Source organism: Hakea prostrata, chromosome 6, assembly GCF_041222555.1.
Source record: "Hakea prostrata isolate BN-2017 chromosome 6, UWA_Hpros_2, whole genome shotgun sequence".
Lineage (NCBI taxonomy): Eukaryota > Viridiplantae > Streptophyta > Magnoliopsida > Proteales > Proteaceae > Hakea > Hakea prostrata.
In genome coordinates, this window is record NC_142605.1 from 19,534,515 (window position 1) to 19,554,098 (window position 19,584).

General features: G+C 38.8%; 1 protein-coding gene across 1 annotated transcript in view; it reads left to right on the forward strand.

Moving 5' to 3' along the window:
* Window positions 1–18,830, forward strand: part of LOC149012476 (Cytochrome c oxidase biogenesis protein Cmc1-like protein) — a 29,738-nt gene extending 10,908 nt beyond the window's left edge. The window contains exon 3 of the mRNA XM_089160256.1: window positions 18,418–18,830. Coding sequence (XP_089016382.1) covers window positions 18,418–18,481 — 64 coding nt within the window. The 3' untranslated portion in view covers window positions 18,482–18,830. The remainder of the gene's footprint in view (window positions 1–18,417) is intronic.
* The last annotated feature ends 754 nt before the right edge of the window (window positions 18,831–19,584 follow it).

The window sequence follows — 19,584 nt, forward strand, 5'->3', positions numbered from 1 at the left end:
CCATTCAAATGATGTTTCAATCTTTTTATCCCACTGGTGGTATCTCTTTGGCATAGGTTACATCTAACCATGTTTTTGTTTGTAAGGTCTGGCCAGTAACCCATATTTCCACCCAGGGTCCTTTGACTTAGCCTTCCTCTTGGGATCTTTCATGGGATCATATGAAGCATGGGTAGTTGTATCATCCCCTTCCTTAGGCTCACTAGGTGTATTTCCAGTATTCCCTTCCATTGATGAATCTGAATAGCGAAACTAATTAATATAAAACTTGAAAAAAAAAAAGCAAATACTAATGCAAACCAACTAACCAACTAACCAACATCAAAGAATTAATACAAATCAAAGTTTTAAAGAAAAGTCGATCTATGTTTGTTTGTCATTGGAACTCAATGCAGAAATTACATTTCAAAGCTTCATGAACTAGGAAATTAAGCACTATAGATAACATCTGGAATTCTGAAAGCATAGGTCAATAGCTAATCATGTATGATGATAACCAAGGTACAACCGGAGACAAATTTTTGGATTCCCAATTGTGTTTAGACTGCTAGAAAAGGTTTTGTTGGAGATGTGACAGAGGTATAGCTGGTAAGCATCTAAAGTTGGCTTGAAATTCATCAACTCAACAAAAAGAACTCAACCAAGTACTCAGAAGTATATTCCAATGCAACCAGCAAACAAGAATTTTATAGCCTGGTTTGTTCTAGTGTTCTGTTTCAATTATAAAGGGATTGTTTAGTTCTTGTGAGGGAATCAAATTTTAAAATTTTTTATAGCTATTGTACCCAAGGAACAAATTTCGGTGGTTCGAAACTTCACCCAGGGAAAATGCAAAAGTTCTAGGTTTAGAAACATATGACTTTTTTTCTGAAGTTTTCAACTTTAGTTTTGAGCCTTATATGGACTCAAATGATCTGGATTCTTGCATCCTACCTATTTCAAGCATAATAAACACAATGGAGCTACTAGTTTACCAAAAAAATTCATTGAAAAGGTAACATTCAAGTATATAGTATATATGAGAAGAACCGAGAATATTACCAAGTACAAGTCTACCTTATACATGTCTCCCTCTTCCCTCTGCACCCTATACCAATGACAATACATGTCCCATGATGTTTGCTCCATATACTGCAGCTTTGTACATGGGCTCATCCACATGGCTAAGATATCTAGATTGTGGGAAGTTGGAAATAGCTAGATAATGAGCTGATGGAAGGGTTGGTGGTGGCTGGGGTGTAGAGTGAAAGATTTGCTCAACAAATGAGGAACCACCCTGGTCATCGACAGGGGCAGGCACACTATAAGCTTTATAACCATAGTAAGGTTCAAGTGGCTGATTTTGATAGGTGAGAGTGGGAGGGACACGATAAGCTGCATAAGCTTCATGACCATAAGGTTCTATTGGTGGTTGACTTAGAGTTTGATAGCCAGGAAGGACACCATAAGGTCTATAAGTCAACCCAGTAGAACCAACACTCTTTATAACAGTATCATATGAGGACTCTGTGGACCTATGCCATCCGGATCCTCTAGAGATGGAGTTTTTGGAATCATCTATGGTCATCGACCTCATAGAGCCTACCATGCTCTATGCATCAGCTGGACAGTAAGACCTATATGATGGCATGTCCTCCATGCCATATCTATGCTGTCTCCCCTTCCTTTTCCTCGAATATGTTGATGAAACATTTTTGCCTCGAGATGTAGATCCGTCATGGTCTAAAACCTGTGTTGCATGGGTGTACTGACTCTCACCTGTGAATCTCGGTGGTCTTCCTCCCCATCCCTGACTCTCACGTATTGCTAGTGGTGGTGGTCTATCCTTAGGATCAGCTAAATCCTGATCATGTCGTCCAACACCCTCCTCATCCCCTCCAACATCATCATCATTGTTGTCTTCATCGAGGGATTCCTGAGTTGTATGACCAGGCAATCAAATCCTCACTTTGGGTGGATGCATTAGGGTGTGGCACGAAGAGGACGGATGGACGCTGCATGTGCACTCCCACCTTGGGCTATAAAGTCCGCCACATCAGCCCCCATCTCCTTTACAATTTGTCTACTGGGACGACCTCCCTCCTCATCCAGCTAAGGGGTCTCCATTGTCCCTTATTTAGTCAACTACTGGGTTGTCATCATCATCCATCTCAAATATCTCGGCCAACTCGATCATGTTACTCTCTCTGTCCATCCCCTGTCTAATATGATCCTCCCTCAGTCTCATATTATAGTGTAAATAAACAAGGTCCTCTAGACGCTTCACACCCAATTGGTTGTGCCTCTTTGAGTGGATGAGGTTGAAGGTGCTCCAATTTCGTTTCACAACCAGTGGCAAAACATGTCTGGGGAGCACTTTGCATGCAATCGTACTCAAGTGGGGTGAGTCGTAGCCAAATTGCAACCACCATTCAGTTGCAACAAACATACCCTCCAAGTCATTTCAATACTTAAGTAACTAACATAAAGATATAATACAAGTAATTAAATAAATAATGAATTAACCTACCCCTAAGGGTAGATTCTTGTCTCGTAATGGTCACAGAACGACCAAAACTCCCAGTGGAATCACTAAATGCTTTAATCTAATATATAAAGAAAAAAAAAACTAGGCTAATACTTAATAATTTAGTATAAAACTATGAATTGTGAATATCAAATCACAATCTCACCTCCATAAGGATGATTGCTTGTTTAGATGGATCTGGTTCTAACCTCTCCACTACAATTTGGATGGCATCGATCAAATCTTGCCTCATCCCAAGCATGTCTTTGTAATGATACTTGGGATTTAGATAGTATACTGTGTTAGAAAAAGAAAAAATAAGAGGGAATAGTCAATACTCAATAGTGTGATAGTATAATGAAAATTAAATTGATTACTAGACTTAACAACTCACCAGCCTTATGTAGTGGATGTTGCAACATAGACTCCAATCTAAGTTGGATGATTTCAAGTATTTTCTTGTTGCACTCTGGGTAGACCTGAGCAATTTGCTGCTTCATCCTATCTATTGCAACCCATATGTGTGGTAGAATAGGTATTCTCTGTTGTTCTACCATCCTCAACACATACACCACAGGCACATACATCTTCACCACTATCCTCACATTATTCCATAAATTGTCATCGAGAATGGTCAATTTGCTTTCCTTCTTCCTCCTACTGATGAAGCACCCTCCTTGTTAAACTACTACTCTGATGCAAACATGCTCTTAAGGCCAGTCTTTCTACTCTCAAAGTTTTGCAATGCTACCCAATTGGGAGCAGATCTGGTTATGCCTAACCTCACTAAGTCACTTTAACACTTGTCCCTCACCATCTTTAGTGCATAGGTAATGGTTATATATGCAGGTGCTAACTTGTCAGGCTACTCCACAGTCTTCTTCACAAGCTTGACCTTTCCCATGTCCTTTAGCATTAGGTCAATGCAATAAGCAGTACATGGAGTCCAAAAGAGCCTATATCTATCTATCCATATAAGAATGTTTAAATTAGTAATGATTTACTGAACCATCAAGGCATTAATATAAAGTCATAAAGTGTATATGTAATGTAATATGTACTTAAAACCTAGAGTTAGGAGGTAAAAGCATGTTTTGATACCTGGAGTTCTCCATCATCTTCAACCCTACTTTCTTTTAGTTGGAGCCATTATCAACCACAATTTGGATCATATTCTCCACTCCAACCTCCTTCATCACTTGCTTTAATAATTTGTAAATGTATTTTGCATCTTTCTTCTCACTGGATGCATCTACTGACTTGAGGAACATTGTCCTCCCATCATAATTCAACATGAAATTGATGATGGATTGTCTAGTGAGACTAGTCCAACCATCAGCCATCACATTCACTCCATAATGAGCCTACATGGGCTTTAATCCATTAATGCACTCATTTAAGTCTTCTTTATGCTTAGGAAAATACACATAATATATCTCATGTGGGGTGGGCGCCTGTACATCACTCCCAACCCTGCTTGTCTCCTCATTCATATCCCTATAGTAGGGCCCTTGGGTTGTATATGCTGGAATACTGTGGTACATAGCCCATTTGGAGAAAGCCATCCCCACTTTCTCCTTTACACTCCCCCATAAGTGCTTCAATTTTTTTTGCTTTTGCTTTGGCCTAATAAATAGGGCCGGATCATTACGAAGAATTTAAAGATCTGGATTTGTAGCATGAGCTTATGAAGCTCGACCCCTTGTTGGGGCCCGTGGGATAGGAATCTCCTCCCTCACACTCTAGTTCCTCACTTCCTCCTCATAGGGACTTGGGAGCTGCGTGTGCCTCTAGTACTGTTGGCTCTTTAGAGGACCCACAACCCATAGCCTTCTATTGCCTCCTTATGCCATCAATCCTCGCTTGCTCCCTACTCATCATCATCGCCCCTCTCATCTGTGTGGAATCTGGGTTAAGGTCACATTCATATTCTCCTGGTTTCTTTGGATCAAAATCCTACTCTCCTAGCACTGGAAGGTCATCTAGGCATTCATTCTCGAACTCCTCCCTTTGTGCTCTCTTCTCTTTCCTCTTTTGCTTCCCCCAACCAAGTATAAGGCCATTGCCTTCTTGATCTCCAAGGACACTTTTTGGCATCCTACTGCATCCCTACTTCCCCTAGCCAAATGCACCTTCAATCTAGTGGTTCCACCTCCTCTTATCTATTTCTTGCAACATTTCCACTCACTTTTCTTCTTGTCGGTCGTTAGTGGCTTCTCGTGTTGCCTGGTTATGTTTAACATTTTTCAAAGAGAGTGCTTGATACAAAGAATATACGCTAAGTATCTTAAAAACATTACAATAAGCTCAAAAAATTACATACATGGTGTTATAAATAATCTCCTATTTTTAAATGTATAACATAAATTAATTAGTTTTTTTTAATATTTAAATAATTTAAAAAATATTTTAATATTTTTCAAACAATTAATAATTAGCAACAAAAAAATCTGATTCAACACCATCACAGCATAGATGAAGTGATGGTGTCTCACATTCTTCAATTTGAAGCTCATACATGAGTGTATACATGTGCATTTTAGGAGTATACATATTTTTGAAAATAAATTTTAAATACATAAAAATAAAAAAATAGTAGCAATGTGCAAAAATTAATTGAACTTCAAATAATTATAGATCAACACTCTAGACTAAATATACTTTAATTTGAAAGCAATCTAAGTTGTTGCAGGTTTAATGGAGATTAAGGACAGAATGGGAGTTATGGAGGAGTTAAGCCAAAGTTCAATCAAGTTCCAGTCTACAGTTGACAAAGCTATGGTAGAAATCTTAGGTTAACTGAATGACTGGTCTGCATAATCCAGAAAACACCTGGTATATGATCTTTTAGAACGGAGAGGTTTTATTTCCAAAAAAAATTCTACTTGGTATTAGCGTTTTTCCGCTGATGAAGCTTCATGTATAAAGAAGTAGTGTACAGGTAAGGCAACTTCAGAGAATCCTATCTAGCCATGTCTAAATGAAGGGGATCAGGACCCTGAAACTAGCAGGACATGCTCTTCTGGTGCTAAAACCAATAAATCGGGACGACACGCTATAGTAAATCTCCTTATTCAATTATTCCTGTCTGACAGAACCAATACTTCAAGAGCTGCATTAAACTCAGTCAGAAGCTCTGTGTTGTCTGAACCAGTGTGAGCTATCCCAGCCAATACTTCTTAGTTGTTTTGACTGAAAATAGAATGAAGAATAAAAGTACCAGCAGTGGTAGATGATCAAGAGCAGAACAACGATCTACCTGGGATTCACACTGCAAGGTGTTAGTTGGATCAAACACCCACTCGTTCAACCTTAATCATTCTCGATGCCAATCTTCAATGGAGAAGAAAAAGATGCAGAGCAACCAAGGATTGGAATCTCAGTTTTGAGGCCAGTTTCGATCAGGCCAGAAATTGAGATATGTTGGTTTCGACCGAAATTTGAAACATTGCGACCTAGTTTCAACACCAGGTTTTGATCCTTATATGATGTGTTTTTCATCTGATTTCTTGCTAAAAAAATGGAACTGGTATTTTGCTTAAAAAACCACTGAAAACTTATCATTCAAGTATACTAACACATGAGAGGCTCCATAAAATGCAAACATTGTAAAATTGAACAAGGTGTATTGCATACATGGATTATTTGATAGAAAACTACATATACAACAAAGTAAAATAACTAAAAACAAAGTCCCAGGCTTCAATTTAATTTGAGTGCTTGACTGGAATTGGTGGATCCATCCCCTATCTATAGTAGTACCTTGAATACTAAGTGAAAGCTTCCGATGACATGTTATGCCTAAAGTTGTCTGGGAATTTATTCATTGTATTTCTATAGGTGGGATAATCTACATGATGTAGATGTCCCATCTTAGGGAATGTGTCTGGAGGAAAAATACTCTGTATGACACCCGCACTAAGCAAAAATAAAAAGATGGGAAGTTTGGAACAAACCTTGCAAGACTCTTCCAAAATCCCTAAGGAAGAGCAAATGGTGTGATTGAAGGTGAGTGAGTTACTGATTTAGTGTGAAAAAGAGGTTGAAATCACAAAGAACCAACAAAAAGATGGTTAGGTGGGTCAAAACTCAAAGGACGAAATCTTGTGGATGCTGTCGAAACCTGTGAAATCTTGCAGGTTTCGAGGTGTCAACCAATCTCAGTCGAAATTTTGACCATTTTGGTCGAAAATGGTACTTTTCGATTCCACCCAAGTTTCGTCTTGCTCTTTAAAAACCGAAATTTTGGTCGAATTTTTGGTGGTTTTGACCGAAATTTATACCATGAGAGCAACAACTTCAATTTTTAAGTGCGCAGTATGAGCTGGTCTTTTTTTAGGAAGTAAATCAACTTAGAGTTGGTCTAGGACAGTCCCTAACCAATTCCGTTATATAACACAACCACCAGACAATGTCACCTTGGGAGGAATGGGGGCCCAATTACAGGGTATTTAAACAGAATCTTGTCAAACTGGGTTAATATTTGAATATGTTAGCCAAAATCAATTCGGTTATGTAGGTTTGAAAAGTAGGTATCCAAATCAGGGTTTGGAATTGTTTGATTAAGAACTGTTGGGGTTTGTCAGGATGATGTAATAAGAAAGTCTTTCAGGTTCTAGAAAAATATGGACTTGTAGAAGTAGGTCTCTTGATAAAGTAATGATTTTAGGGTAGTTAGTTGAGGTATACAAGAACTTAGGTTATGGTAACTGGGTGAAGTGAAACTAATATTTAAAGCTGTGGTGTATGGAACCTGTGGTCAAAATCTTGTAAAGATCTAATGGTTGGACTGATGTAGATGTAAATAGGAAGTTATGGGTTATTTGCAGGACTCATCTTAAGAAAGAAAGGGTTGAAGAGACTTCTCTTAACAAGAGCTAATATCATGCCGTGTATCCTGACCGGTCTGTACAAATGCCTTTTCTTGAATGACAAGCATCTTCTTCTCGGAGTCAATGCTCTTCTGTGTCGCGGGAGTAACATTTGAGGGGGCTCCCTAAAGAATCTCATTAAGTCACATTTAACACCACTTGAACATTTCTTGGGTCCTATTGACAGGATGAAAGACATTGTGCTGTTCCTTAGAAACACACATTGGTTATTCTTACACAAACCATAACATCATCATATATTGCCTCCCTTGAGTCAGACATCAGTAAGCTTGATAATAGTTGCATCAAACCACACATTCTTAGAGTATTGATGAAGCTTTAAGGGTTCTGAGGAATGTTGATTTACCTTTAAAGTATTGCCATTCAGCAGTAGCACCTTATAGGTTACATCGAGTTTTAATCACATTCTGAAGATTGCGGATGCTTCGGAAAACCTCAATTTTTTTGTTTCAAAAGATAAATCCAGGAACGAGAGTGACAATCAATAAAAGTAACAAAGTACCTATGGCCTAGTCACACAAACGTCAGAAGCGGGATTGACGCAACAGGAATTGTCAGAATGAGTATAAAAGGTATAGGTTTGCTATTCTGTAGACATACAGTTGTAAAATATGTAGGTACTCTGCCAATTTTTTCATTTGGTTTCAGCCACTAAAAGCTGTGCAGCCAGATGCATTGTGATCCTCATTTTTATTGTTCGTGAAATAAAAGTAACCGCAAGTGTAGGGTATCATGTAGCTAACGGTTCGATCTTAGGGAGATATACCACTTTAGAATGTTAACGGCTTAATGGAGATGTAGTGAAAGGATTAAAATTCTTCAACTAATTAATTAAACTAAATTGCTATGTCTAGTTTACCACGTCCAATCTCCTTCCCGTGACCGATCCTGGAATGAGAATAAAATGGGAAAAAGTAACTTAACCATTCAAATCATCTAGTAGACAAATGCATAGAGAAAAAGTTAGGAATAAAAAGATGGGAACAATAAAAAATTAAACAAAGAAAGGATGGAGAGTGCTGAATGGTCCATTTCTAGCGATGGAAGAATAGGAACCATAGGATGACTTTATCCTCTCGAGAAGTTGGAGAATATTGTAAGAAAGAGGTGGATAAACATATGATTAAAGAAAAAGAAAATCAATGATAAGTAAGTAGAAACAAATAACAAAGCAATACATGGAAAAGGGAAACCTGAAGTAAGCAAGGTAGGAGTTGGTATGGGTAGTAGATCAAGGACCGTGGATAGGAAAACAATAAATAAATACGTGAAAAGTAAACTCCTAAGTTAAGAATGAATGTTGGGGAGAGGGTGTGGAATGGAGAGGGTCGATAAAGATTAGCCTATGGCTACTTCCTTTGTTCATCCTCGAATCTTAAATACTAAAAAAATCAGAGGCTTACCCATCGATTGTCCAACCAACCTTGTATGATATGGTTTGTGACGAATGCTCACAATTGCAATCTCCTTAGACCCGGATCAGATTAATAGATCCTCTTGAAATTGATTCTCCATACTAGGAGCATGAAGCATGGCTAATCGAGACTTTCCTGAATTGAACGAAGAAAAAAATTACACTTAGCATAAAAGAACACTAAGACTTAACTCGAATAATCATTCGCATTCAAACTTGAAAAATTAAATCCTAAACATTGAATCTAAAAAATGTAGAACCCTACAAAGTCCACATCAAAGGATTAGTGGGGAGACTAAACACCCATAAAGAACCAACTGTGGAAGGCCTAAATCAAAGTAAAGAGAAAAAAGTGTAACCTAAGTCTAAGTCCGTTGGGGTACTTTATAGAAGTTGACGAAGGAGTTACAAATAAGGAAACAAAAATTAAATAACCAAAGAGTGAAATTCGAATGGAAAAAAAACAAAACAAATAAAGAATTTTTACTTCTAATTCCCTTTTTGTATCTTTGAGGGTAGATGGAAGAGAAAAAGTATTAAAAAAATAAATATGGTAATGTGCAATGGGATGTGGATGAAGAATAGATGTTGCACATGAAGAACTTGGTTCAGCGGTAATTGTTCTTATCTTCTTCTTTATTTATTTATTTATTAAGGAAATAATAAATTAAAAGGAATGGAACAGTGGGGGTGATTGTTCAAAACTAATTCTGGAATTATGGACATGAAATCTTCTAGAAGATCTATGGAAAAGAAAAGAGAAAAACCTAATCTTTGAGAACTTGATGGGTCCCATGGGATACACCAAATAGAAATATTAATTACTATTGAAGGCAAAGAAAAAAATGACTAAAATCCTATGCCTCAACTTGAGGGGAGTGTAGGATCCAACTAGGAGTCCAATTAGAGTTTGTATAGGAGTTAAATTGGAGTTTGTATTCATGTAAACTTCTATTCCTTGTAATAGTCTAGGCCCTTTCACACTTGGAAATTATAAATGGATGGCTTGATGTGTAAAATTGCATGGATCAATAAGCCATTCACCACAATCGTTTCTTTTAAGAAAATCTTAAAATATGCAAAAACAACATAAAACCCAAGGTAGCTTCACTCTAAGTGTGTAAAATGCATGCTTTATGCCCTAAGATTTCACACATAAATGTGCTCATCACTTGTCATCATCATACTCCTCCACATCAAAATCTTCATATTCCAATGGACGTGAGTACCAGTCAGGAACATAATAATCAGAAGTATCTTCCTTTCATCAAGCGCATTGATTTTGGGTGATTAGGACAAGTGGCATAATATTCAATTTCTTGATACATATTGCCATTGCTTATAGGAACCTTCCACTTGTCTTGCTGTAAAAGAGAAGTGATGTGAACCCAATTTTAGGGTTAGGGGTACTAGTGGAATTTCCCTAAAACTATGGGCTGCCCTGGAATTCCAGCAAAGAGAAAGGTTATTCTAGAGTGTATAGGATGTCGTACAACTCTAATTTCTAAAAACCCTGCTGTAATTCTTTACTCAGATCTGAATCTTAACTAAAATCCAAAAACTAGGGTTTTGGGGGGGGAGGGGGGGGGCTTGGCTAGGGTGGGAGAGGGCTGAACTTGCTGTCTTGAATGTTCAGACCTTGTTTTACTGATTCTAGAAGTTTAGGTTTCAGAAGTTTGAAAGAAAGTTGCAGGAAATTTAGAGGAAGACGATGAAGTGCAGAAATTCTTGAAGAGTTAGGGTTTTAGGGTTTAGATGAAATTGAGACTAGGGATGGGGTTAGGAGTGATTTGCAATCCAAATAGGAAGGACTGGTGAGGCAAAGGGAGTGGGAATTAGGGGTTTAACAGGGGAGGGTACTTCTGTTGCTGCAGGGAAGGAGAAGCTAAGAAGGGGAGAATGGGGGAGCTGTAGGGTAGGAGGAAGGTGGGGGGAGGGGCTTTGAGGTGTCACAGGGGTTGGGGGAGATGGACATGAAAGTCATAGGTGGGGGAGGCTGCTGTTGAGATGCAGCAGAAAGGGGGAGGGGTTACCTAGGTGCGCAGGACAGGGGAGTGGAGGGGAGGGACTGGAGATGGAGGGCAGGGTAGGGGATGCTTGCCTGGGTAGGGAAGACAAGGGGAATGGGGCTGGGGGTTCACTTACTTGTTAGGAACTTCTGTAGAGGACTAATGACTAGCTGTCAATGGAGATTAGCAGCTGATTGTAGTTAAAAATACTCTTTAAAATCTGCTGTGGCCCTCCCAAAGAGAACTATGACCATTTGTTCCAAAAAAACTTAATTTTATTCAATCAAACTTACGGAATTACAAAGAAGAATAGGCTAATTTATATCCTACTACAAGACTTTTAACAGTAAGTGGGATTCCTTAATGGACTAGGATCCCACAACATAATCTGGACTCTTGAATTGGAATCTAAAAAAGACAAATGTTGAATATAAAACTTTAAGTTATCTCATACTCTAATAGGCACATGCTTGAATTCTATTTTAATGAAAACTCTAATCAAAAGAAAACTCCTAAAGATAGGAACCCTCTTTGTAAAAGAGTCTTGTCTTATCCATAGTTTAACCAACTCATATACAATTCAAACTAGACTTCCTGACTAAGTGTGACTCTTCAAGAAATAAAGATAAAATTCTGAAAATAAAAACCACCACTAAATAAGGGCTAAAGTGACCAAATCACCCCTCCTAGAGGGTTTGGCCAGCCTGCTTGGGTGGGCCTTGGGGCCCACTTTATGGTTCGGCTGGGGGGTCACTGTGTTTAGATCAGTTCTCCCACTTGTTAAAGCATTCATTTCCTAATGAATGTGCTGAACAAATGTTCCTAGTTTAATGCTTCGAAAATCCTTGATGTGGACTCATCCTCACATCTTGTAGTGGGGAGGAAGTAGTAAATATTTGGTTGCTAGTTCCAAGATGAAACCTGGTATGACAGGAGTGGTGAGGATGAAGGATGAAGTCTTCAATCCTAGAGGCCTTGGAGTGTGTTTCATCCTTACTTGTTGGTACTCCAAATAAAATTTTGAGACCATAGGGGGTCCAGTCTTGCATGGAATAGGGGCTGGTGTGGTCCTGATGTTTGTTGGGCAGCAACTCTCTCCCTTTAGTGTCAAGAGCATAAGGAACCTCTAGTGGAGTGGGTACCTCAATGATGGAATCCTCTAGGGCTTGCCTCTAGTGGTGCCCATGGGGCCTCTATGTCAAGAGCAACTCCCCTTCTTTGATAAGACTCTCTAGCTAGGTGATCTTCCACTCATAGGGTACTTTTGTCAATTTTTCCTGGCACACTCTTTGGAGGAAGCTTCTGACTTGGCGAAGATGACCTTATGTCTAAAGAAGAGGATTCGGCTTACCCTATGTAGTCAGTCAGGTTGCTGCCCTCTATTTGTGGAACTTCCTCAATTGGATCTTCTGGCTTTAACTTCTCCTGGACTGGAAGGGATTTGACTTCAGGCTGAACTTCTGAAGTGGATCCTTCAATTTTTGAGATGTAGGGCTAGGACTTAGCTCGGCACTGGACTTTATACACCTCTGTTTCTACCTTCCTCTTGCAGATTTGAGGGAAGTAATACAATATTTTTCCTCTTATGCCTAAAGTTAACAAGTATTTTCCCACCCATGGATTTTTACATCATTATCATAAAGCCAAGGTCTATCCAAAATTACATCTATCACTTGTAGGGGAACTACATCACACCACACTTCTCCAGAATAATGGTGAAGATTAATAGGTACCAAACATCTGAACTTTACCTCAAGAATCTCATTGTTGAGAAGTCTCACTTGATATGGGTTGGGGTGTTCTACTACTGGAAGCTTGGACCTCTAAATAGAAAGCTCAGACACCATGTTAGCACTTCACCCATTGTCAATGATAACTCTACATGTGATTTTTCCAACCTTTAGTAAGTGTAGAACAAACTATTCCTTCTCCTGTCTTCATTTTCAGGTTCAATTAAAAGAAATTTGGAGAGAAAATTCATTGATGGTCCATACTTAAAAGTAACCTTCAATACTGGGACTGATTGCGAACTCTTCCATGAGATTGGCTATGATGGATATATCTAAGATGGTGTTTGGGTCGCTGGAAATTGCAGCTCTGATTCCTATTGATGTGAACCCAGTTTTAGGGTTAAGGGTAGTAGTGGAATTTCCTGTAGGCTGCACAGAATTCCAGCAAAGACAAAGGTTATTCTAGAGTGTAGAGGGGGAGAATGGGGGAGCTGTAGGGTAGGAGGAAGGTGGGGGAGGGGGTGGGAGGTGTTGCAGGGGTTAGGGGGGATGAACATGGAAGTCGTAGGGGGTGGGGGGAGGCTGCTGTTGAGATGCATCAGCAAAAGGGTGGGGATTACCCAGGTGCGCAGGACAGGAGAGGGGCTGGAGATGAAGGGCAGGGGTAGGGGATGCTTGCGTGGGTAGAGAAGAAGAGGGAATGGGGCTGGGGATTCACATACTTGTTAGGAACTTCTGTAAAAGGACTAATGGCTGCTGTAAATGGAGGTTAGCTGCTGATTGTAGTTAAAAAAATCTTTAAAGTCTGCCGTGGCCCTCCCAAAGAGAACCACGACCTTGTGTTCTACGAAGACTTAATTTTATTTAGTCAAACTTAAGGAATTTCAAAGAAGAATAGGCTTATTTATAGCCTACTAAAAGACTCTTAACACTAAGTGGGATTCCTTAACAAACTAGGATCCCATCATGTAATCTGGACTCTTGAATTGGAATCTAAAAAAGACACATGCTGAAGATAAAACTCTGTCTAAAACTCTAATAAACACAGTGCCTGAATTATATTTTAATAAAAACTCTAATGGCACATGTTCTAAAGTTCGAGATAACCAAGGACTCAATAACTAACTCAAAACAAACTCTAATCAAAAGAACACTCCTAAAAGATAGAAACCCTCTTTGTACAAGAGGTCTTACCTCATCCACAACTTAACCAACTCAAACACAACTCAAATTGGACTTCCTAACTGACTGAAACTCCTCAAAAAAAATTGAGATAAAATTCTGAAAATAAAAACTGGCCACTAAATTAGCGCTAAAGTGACCAAAATGCCTCATCTTAGAGGGTTCGGCTAAGGGGGTCACTGTGTCCACATCAAGCAGTGGTCTGACTAGAGCTGCAGAAGTAGGTTTAGGTACTGGAAGAATTTGTGTTTTCCCGGCTTGAGAGCCAAGCCTTCTAGCAGTAGGTTCTAATAACCCTCTGCATGTAGAGTTTTCTCAAGACAATCTCAAACATTTACCACGTATGTGACACCAAAAGCCTTATTGATATCAACCCATAATCCCAATCAAAATAAAGATAGTCCCATTTATGTCATTCTCTCTTATGCCTGTGTGGGAGGAGATTCAAAGTATGCCATATACTGTGCAACTGATAAACTTCCTCGATGAGAGAATTTAACTTGTGCTGTAACTGAACTATGAAAGTAGATGGCAACTACTTGTCCCCAGATTTTCTTTGATCTTCTCCCAAAAACTTGTTCTCTTCATTCATGTGCTGCACCAACTAGCCTAGTGTGTGTGAGTTATTCGTGGTCTTAGATATTCCTAACCAATCAAAGTAATCATCGGATGCTGCCAAGCAGTCATAAAACAACTGAGGTCGTTCTTACCAGTGTCCTTGAGTTCATGCTTGACCTTGATGTAGCCTCAATAGGATTTAGGGCCAATAGCCAAGATCTTGTAAGAAACAACTCAAACTTTGGAAAAATATGGGTTGCTTGAGAAATTAATTTTAGGGAAGGAGGGTTTTGCTAGGGGGTCAAACAAAAAGGGTTTTGGAAGGTTTATTTGAGTTAGGATTTGGAGGGCGTGTGAGGGATAGGGTAACACAGGAGTGTCTCAAGTTTGAAGCAATTTTGATAATCGGAGAAATGTTTCTTGGGTCACTCAGGATTTTAGGGATAAAATTTTGGTTATCAATTTTCCAAGGATCGAATTGGTTGATTGACTTGAAATTTGAAAGGATTCTAGGTAGGGTATATGGGGGTGATGATGTCTAAAGGTTCATGGGGATCCAATGCATAGATGGGGATAGTTGTGATTTCTTGGGTAGGACTTCTAAAATACTTGATCCAAGAAAGAAGGGTAAAATCTTGGCTTTTGATGGATGATGGCACTGCAACTGTGGATCAATTGAAGGGCATAATGAGAGTGAGCTGTTGGGTAAATTCTATGGTTAACTAATGGCTGGTTTAATGGGGAAAGGTATCTGCTAGTCTGGTTTTTCAAATGGAGCTTGATGGAGGATTTCTTGGATGACCAAGAAAAAGAAAAGAAATGCAAGCTAATCTCACTGTTAATGGGATCTTTGGTGCAGCAGCTTGTCTGATGAAGATGGATTGCTGATTCTGCAGTTCGTTCAGGTGCTAGACTTTAAACAACAAGCCTTAGCCTAGATTTCAAACCCTAAACAGGTTCTCATGCGGATGAGAGAGGCAGCAGCAGCTTTGCTAAGCAATTTGATATTACTTTGTTTAATTTTACTCTTCCACGATGAGGTATTAATGATTTTTTTTTGGGGATTTGTGGGTCGCTGCTGAAAGCTAATTACAACGTCCTAATCCAAAAGTAATATAAAGTCTGACTAAAACATAGCACATGGCCTCTAATGATATTTACCTTTAGTGATATGACATTTAAGTGATCTATGCTCTCTAAATAAATTAAATAAATGATGGCTTGAATTGAACCAGAACCAACCTAGTTCAACCTTTAAATGAAAATTAAACTGATTAATTGATCTATTCTAGGCCCATAGAATACACCTAGGAAAAGAGATGAGTGTAGTGGAAATGAGGATGTTGAGGAGGATGTGCGGCAATACCATGAGAGATCGGGTAAGGAATGATTGTACTAGAGCAGAATTAGGAGTTGCAATGATTCAAGACAAGCTTCGTTAGAGCGGCTTGAGGTGCCTATGGATGCATTGGAAAGGAAGAGCAACCAAATTCAATTTGATGGAGAACTAAAAAAGGTAAAGTCAGGACTAAAATGATGTTGGTTTAGTAGTTTGAAAAGGATATCATGGGCTGGGGCCCAATCCTAGAGTGGTGGGGAGGACAAGACCAATGTTTTTGATGAAAATAAATAAATTAACAAAACAAGGTTACTGTTCCATTTGCAAATATAAAAGATACCGAGTCAGAGAGGGCTTTCCGTGAACTCTATCCTAGACTCAGAACTTGAAATCCAATCTATAATAGGTAAGAATAAAGATACTAAGTGCAGAGGCCAACACCCTCTGTGTGAACAAAAATCGACCCCAAAAGCTGAAATCAGAGAAGAAACTGGACATGAAGTCCCAAAAACTGAGCAGTTCGAATTCCCTGGTACAGCTCTATGATGAGAATATCCAATTGCTCCAAAAAAGATGTTTCTCCTTTGTGTATGGCATAGCAATTTCCCCTTGAAAAAAGCCCAGATATCCATTTGCTAGGCCGATCACCAACAGCATTTACACCTGCAATAACCAGAAAAGTATTAAAATCCGTCATCCCAATGAGTTCCCTATGGTTTGGTATTGATGGATAAGATATGGTATTAGGATCGGAGTCCTTTGGGCATAATGCATGAATCTATGTGGATGATCATTAAACAATTCTATGAATTAAAGCAGTGGGATTAGGTTTATGGTGTTGGAACCGAGCTTGGTTCCTTGCTTGCCAAATTACATAGCAAGTTGTAAAAACTATATTAAAGGTCTCATGGAGCCTAGAGAGCTTCGAATGGTGTGAGTTGCATAAGTAAATACATAGAAATAGGCTATTACCAAATATGCCCATTACCTTTGTCATATGGTCAGGTAGAGGTGGAGATCTTGAACAGCCTTCCTTTGCCATCCTGTGATGCTACTTGATGGTGATACCGGATTGATGACAACTAATCTGTACCTGATAACAATTAACCAGATCTTTCATTCAAAGGGAGGTTCAGGTTTGGATGGTTTCTTATGATGGAAATTAATTGGATGGATGGGAAAATAATGATTTCTGAGTATAGTTAATGCAAGGGTGAAACTATCCTAAAGTTTTAGTCCAATTGGGTGGTGTCGTATTCTGATTTTAGTGGGTTAATCAGGCTAAAAATCAGATTGGATGTGGGGTTGAAGGTCTACTTGCAGGTTTAGTGGAAAATAGGGGCAGATTGGGAATAATGCTAATATTTTCAAATCTGACCATCACAATTAGTTTAAAATTGAATCACCTTCTACTCTAGGGTTGACAAAGGTATGCAAGAAATTTTAGCTTAATCAAATGTGGCTGGTTTTCTTTACCGAGAAAACACTCTGTTGAAGTTCCTGCTTGTTAGTTTCTACTTACTCAATTGAATACTTGATAGAATGGATTAGTGGGTTGGATTGCCTGTGAAATGATAAACTTGATCTGAGTTCATTATTCAGACCACTCAGCCATGAGCTGTTGGGTTTGAGAATGGCGCTAGGCAAGGGTGTCACTATGAGCTTTTGTAGAGCTAGGGGTAAGGATGATTCTATTTAGTTGGGTATAGGCTGACTTGAGTCATATATTGGAAGTTTGAAAATTTTTGATTATTTTTTATCCTGTAGGGTCTGTAGGGTATCTTTGGATTCTCACGGGGAGAAAAAGAAGTGCTTGGTTGTAGTTTGTTCAAGTCACATTGTTCTAATTTAACACGGTGTCCTCATTTGCTAGAGATATTTTTTGGCCCTTTTTCAGTATGGTTCATTGGATCTAATTAAAGCATTACTAGTCCACTGGATGGAGTCAAAATCATGAAAAGACCTCACACATAAGTTGATATTTTCATAAAAAAATATTGAATAACAATATTATAGTAATTTAGAGTTGCTTCCTGATGAAGTAAATCTGACTGGAAGTTGACAATACTTTTCTTTATCTTGTTCCATTTATGGATATCATTTTATAAAAACCATTTTCGAAACCCCATTTTTGATTATCTAGAATTCGATCTTACACTTTGACCCCAAATTTTTTTCCAGCTTATGCAATTTAGCTATGTAATTCTTGTAGTTGATTTATGTGGCTATCAGTAGTCTAAGGATGTAGACTCTGCTTCAAAGAAGGTCTACCAATTTAGGTGAGATAATTTGGGTGGGGGTTTGGGGTTTGGGGGGGGGGGGGGGGGGAGGGAATATATAGTATTGGAAGTTCACCTTAATTTGGTAGCTAGTCTGCACTAAAACAGTGCTTTACCCATGAATGTCCAGTCAAAGGCGGCGCGCCTAATGCTTTTTGGAGAGAGCTAGCTTCTTCTTTTTTCTTCCTTTTCTGTTGTTGGGTGGTGGGGTGGGGTGGGGGGGGATATATAGTATTCCATGTTCGCCTTAATTTGGTAGTTAGTCTGCACTAAAACAGTGCTTTACCTATTGATGTCCAGTCAAAGGTGGTGCCCTAATGTTTTTTGGAGAGAGCCAGCTCTTGGTTTGAGTGACATTTCATCCCTAACAACAAATCAATTTGCTGATTCTTTGATGTCAGTTGGTCCAACTTCCATCTAGTCAATGGAGTATGAATATATGTGTTTCCATTGAATTTATCATTTATTGATACAAGTTGTTCTATGAATTTGTTTTTCCATTTGGCAGCACCAGTGACCTTGTATTGGAAGAGATGAAGAAAGACTACACTCTTCAACAGGAAGGCAAATGATTGTGAACAATAAAGCATGTCTTTGAGATACTCAAAAGTGTTTTCTGTTTCTCCAATCACGATGTTCATTTTCTTTGCATAATTACCACCAGATGATGCCGAAGAGCCCTTGTTACATTTATTAGCTGCCTTACGGTATCAGTGGCCATTGACTATCAAGTCTATACTTGTTGTAGTGAATAATACTCCTGTTTAATTGTCTGCAAATGTTTCTATGACTTTGTATTCTTTGTAAGTTACTGTTCCAGTTTCCATTTTTTCATAGAGATAATTGAGATAGAATAAACTACAGAAAAGAAAACTTGTGGATATACAAGTGTTGGTCGTAATTCTGTCATTTTTGTGTCTGTTCTGATAATCTAGGTTCTAATGAATCTTGCTGTAATAGGCTCGATTTATCGATTGTAGGTCCACTGATAACTGTACAAACCTTTTGGAAAGGGCAGGAGTGAAATTAGAGTAATTCACTTAACAACCCTTGAATAAGTAATTAAAGTTCAGAAGCCTACATTTGTTTCCTTCATGAATAAACCGTTCAGTAAGTATACAATATCGGTGAAACCACTCAAGAGTAATGCATACAATCTCTCAAGTAACACATCAGCCAAAAACAAGTGCAATACCCATCTTACAAAACAAACATTTCCCCGAAGCATAGAGCTCAAAACCCAAAGTAGGAGTGAGGAACTAGCATGACACCCTTGTAATTCAACCAGCATGAGTTACCTTTAACAAGCAACAACAGGAAGCTAGAGCAGACCTGCGCAACAAAAGGGTTAATGTGGGTTAAAAATATATTGCAAAAACACTAAAGAGCATTAGTGTAACTGAAGATAGGGTTCTAAAACGTGGAATCAATGATGTCTCCAAGAACCTCAGAATCGGTCTTTAGATCCAAAAAGAGCAAAATTTAGGGGGGTTTCGGTGTACAGCAGCCATTCTAGTCTCAAAGGATGGTGTTGATATGGAATGCACTAGTGTTTACCGAGGCAATCAAATTTCCGATGAATTTAGAATTTGATCCCACCATTGCCCCAGTTGTTCAGTAACGATTGGGAAGCGATAACATGCTTGCAAAAAAGAAATGTTTGTTAGGAATACAT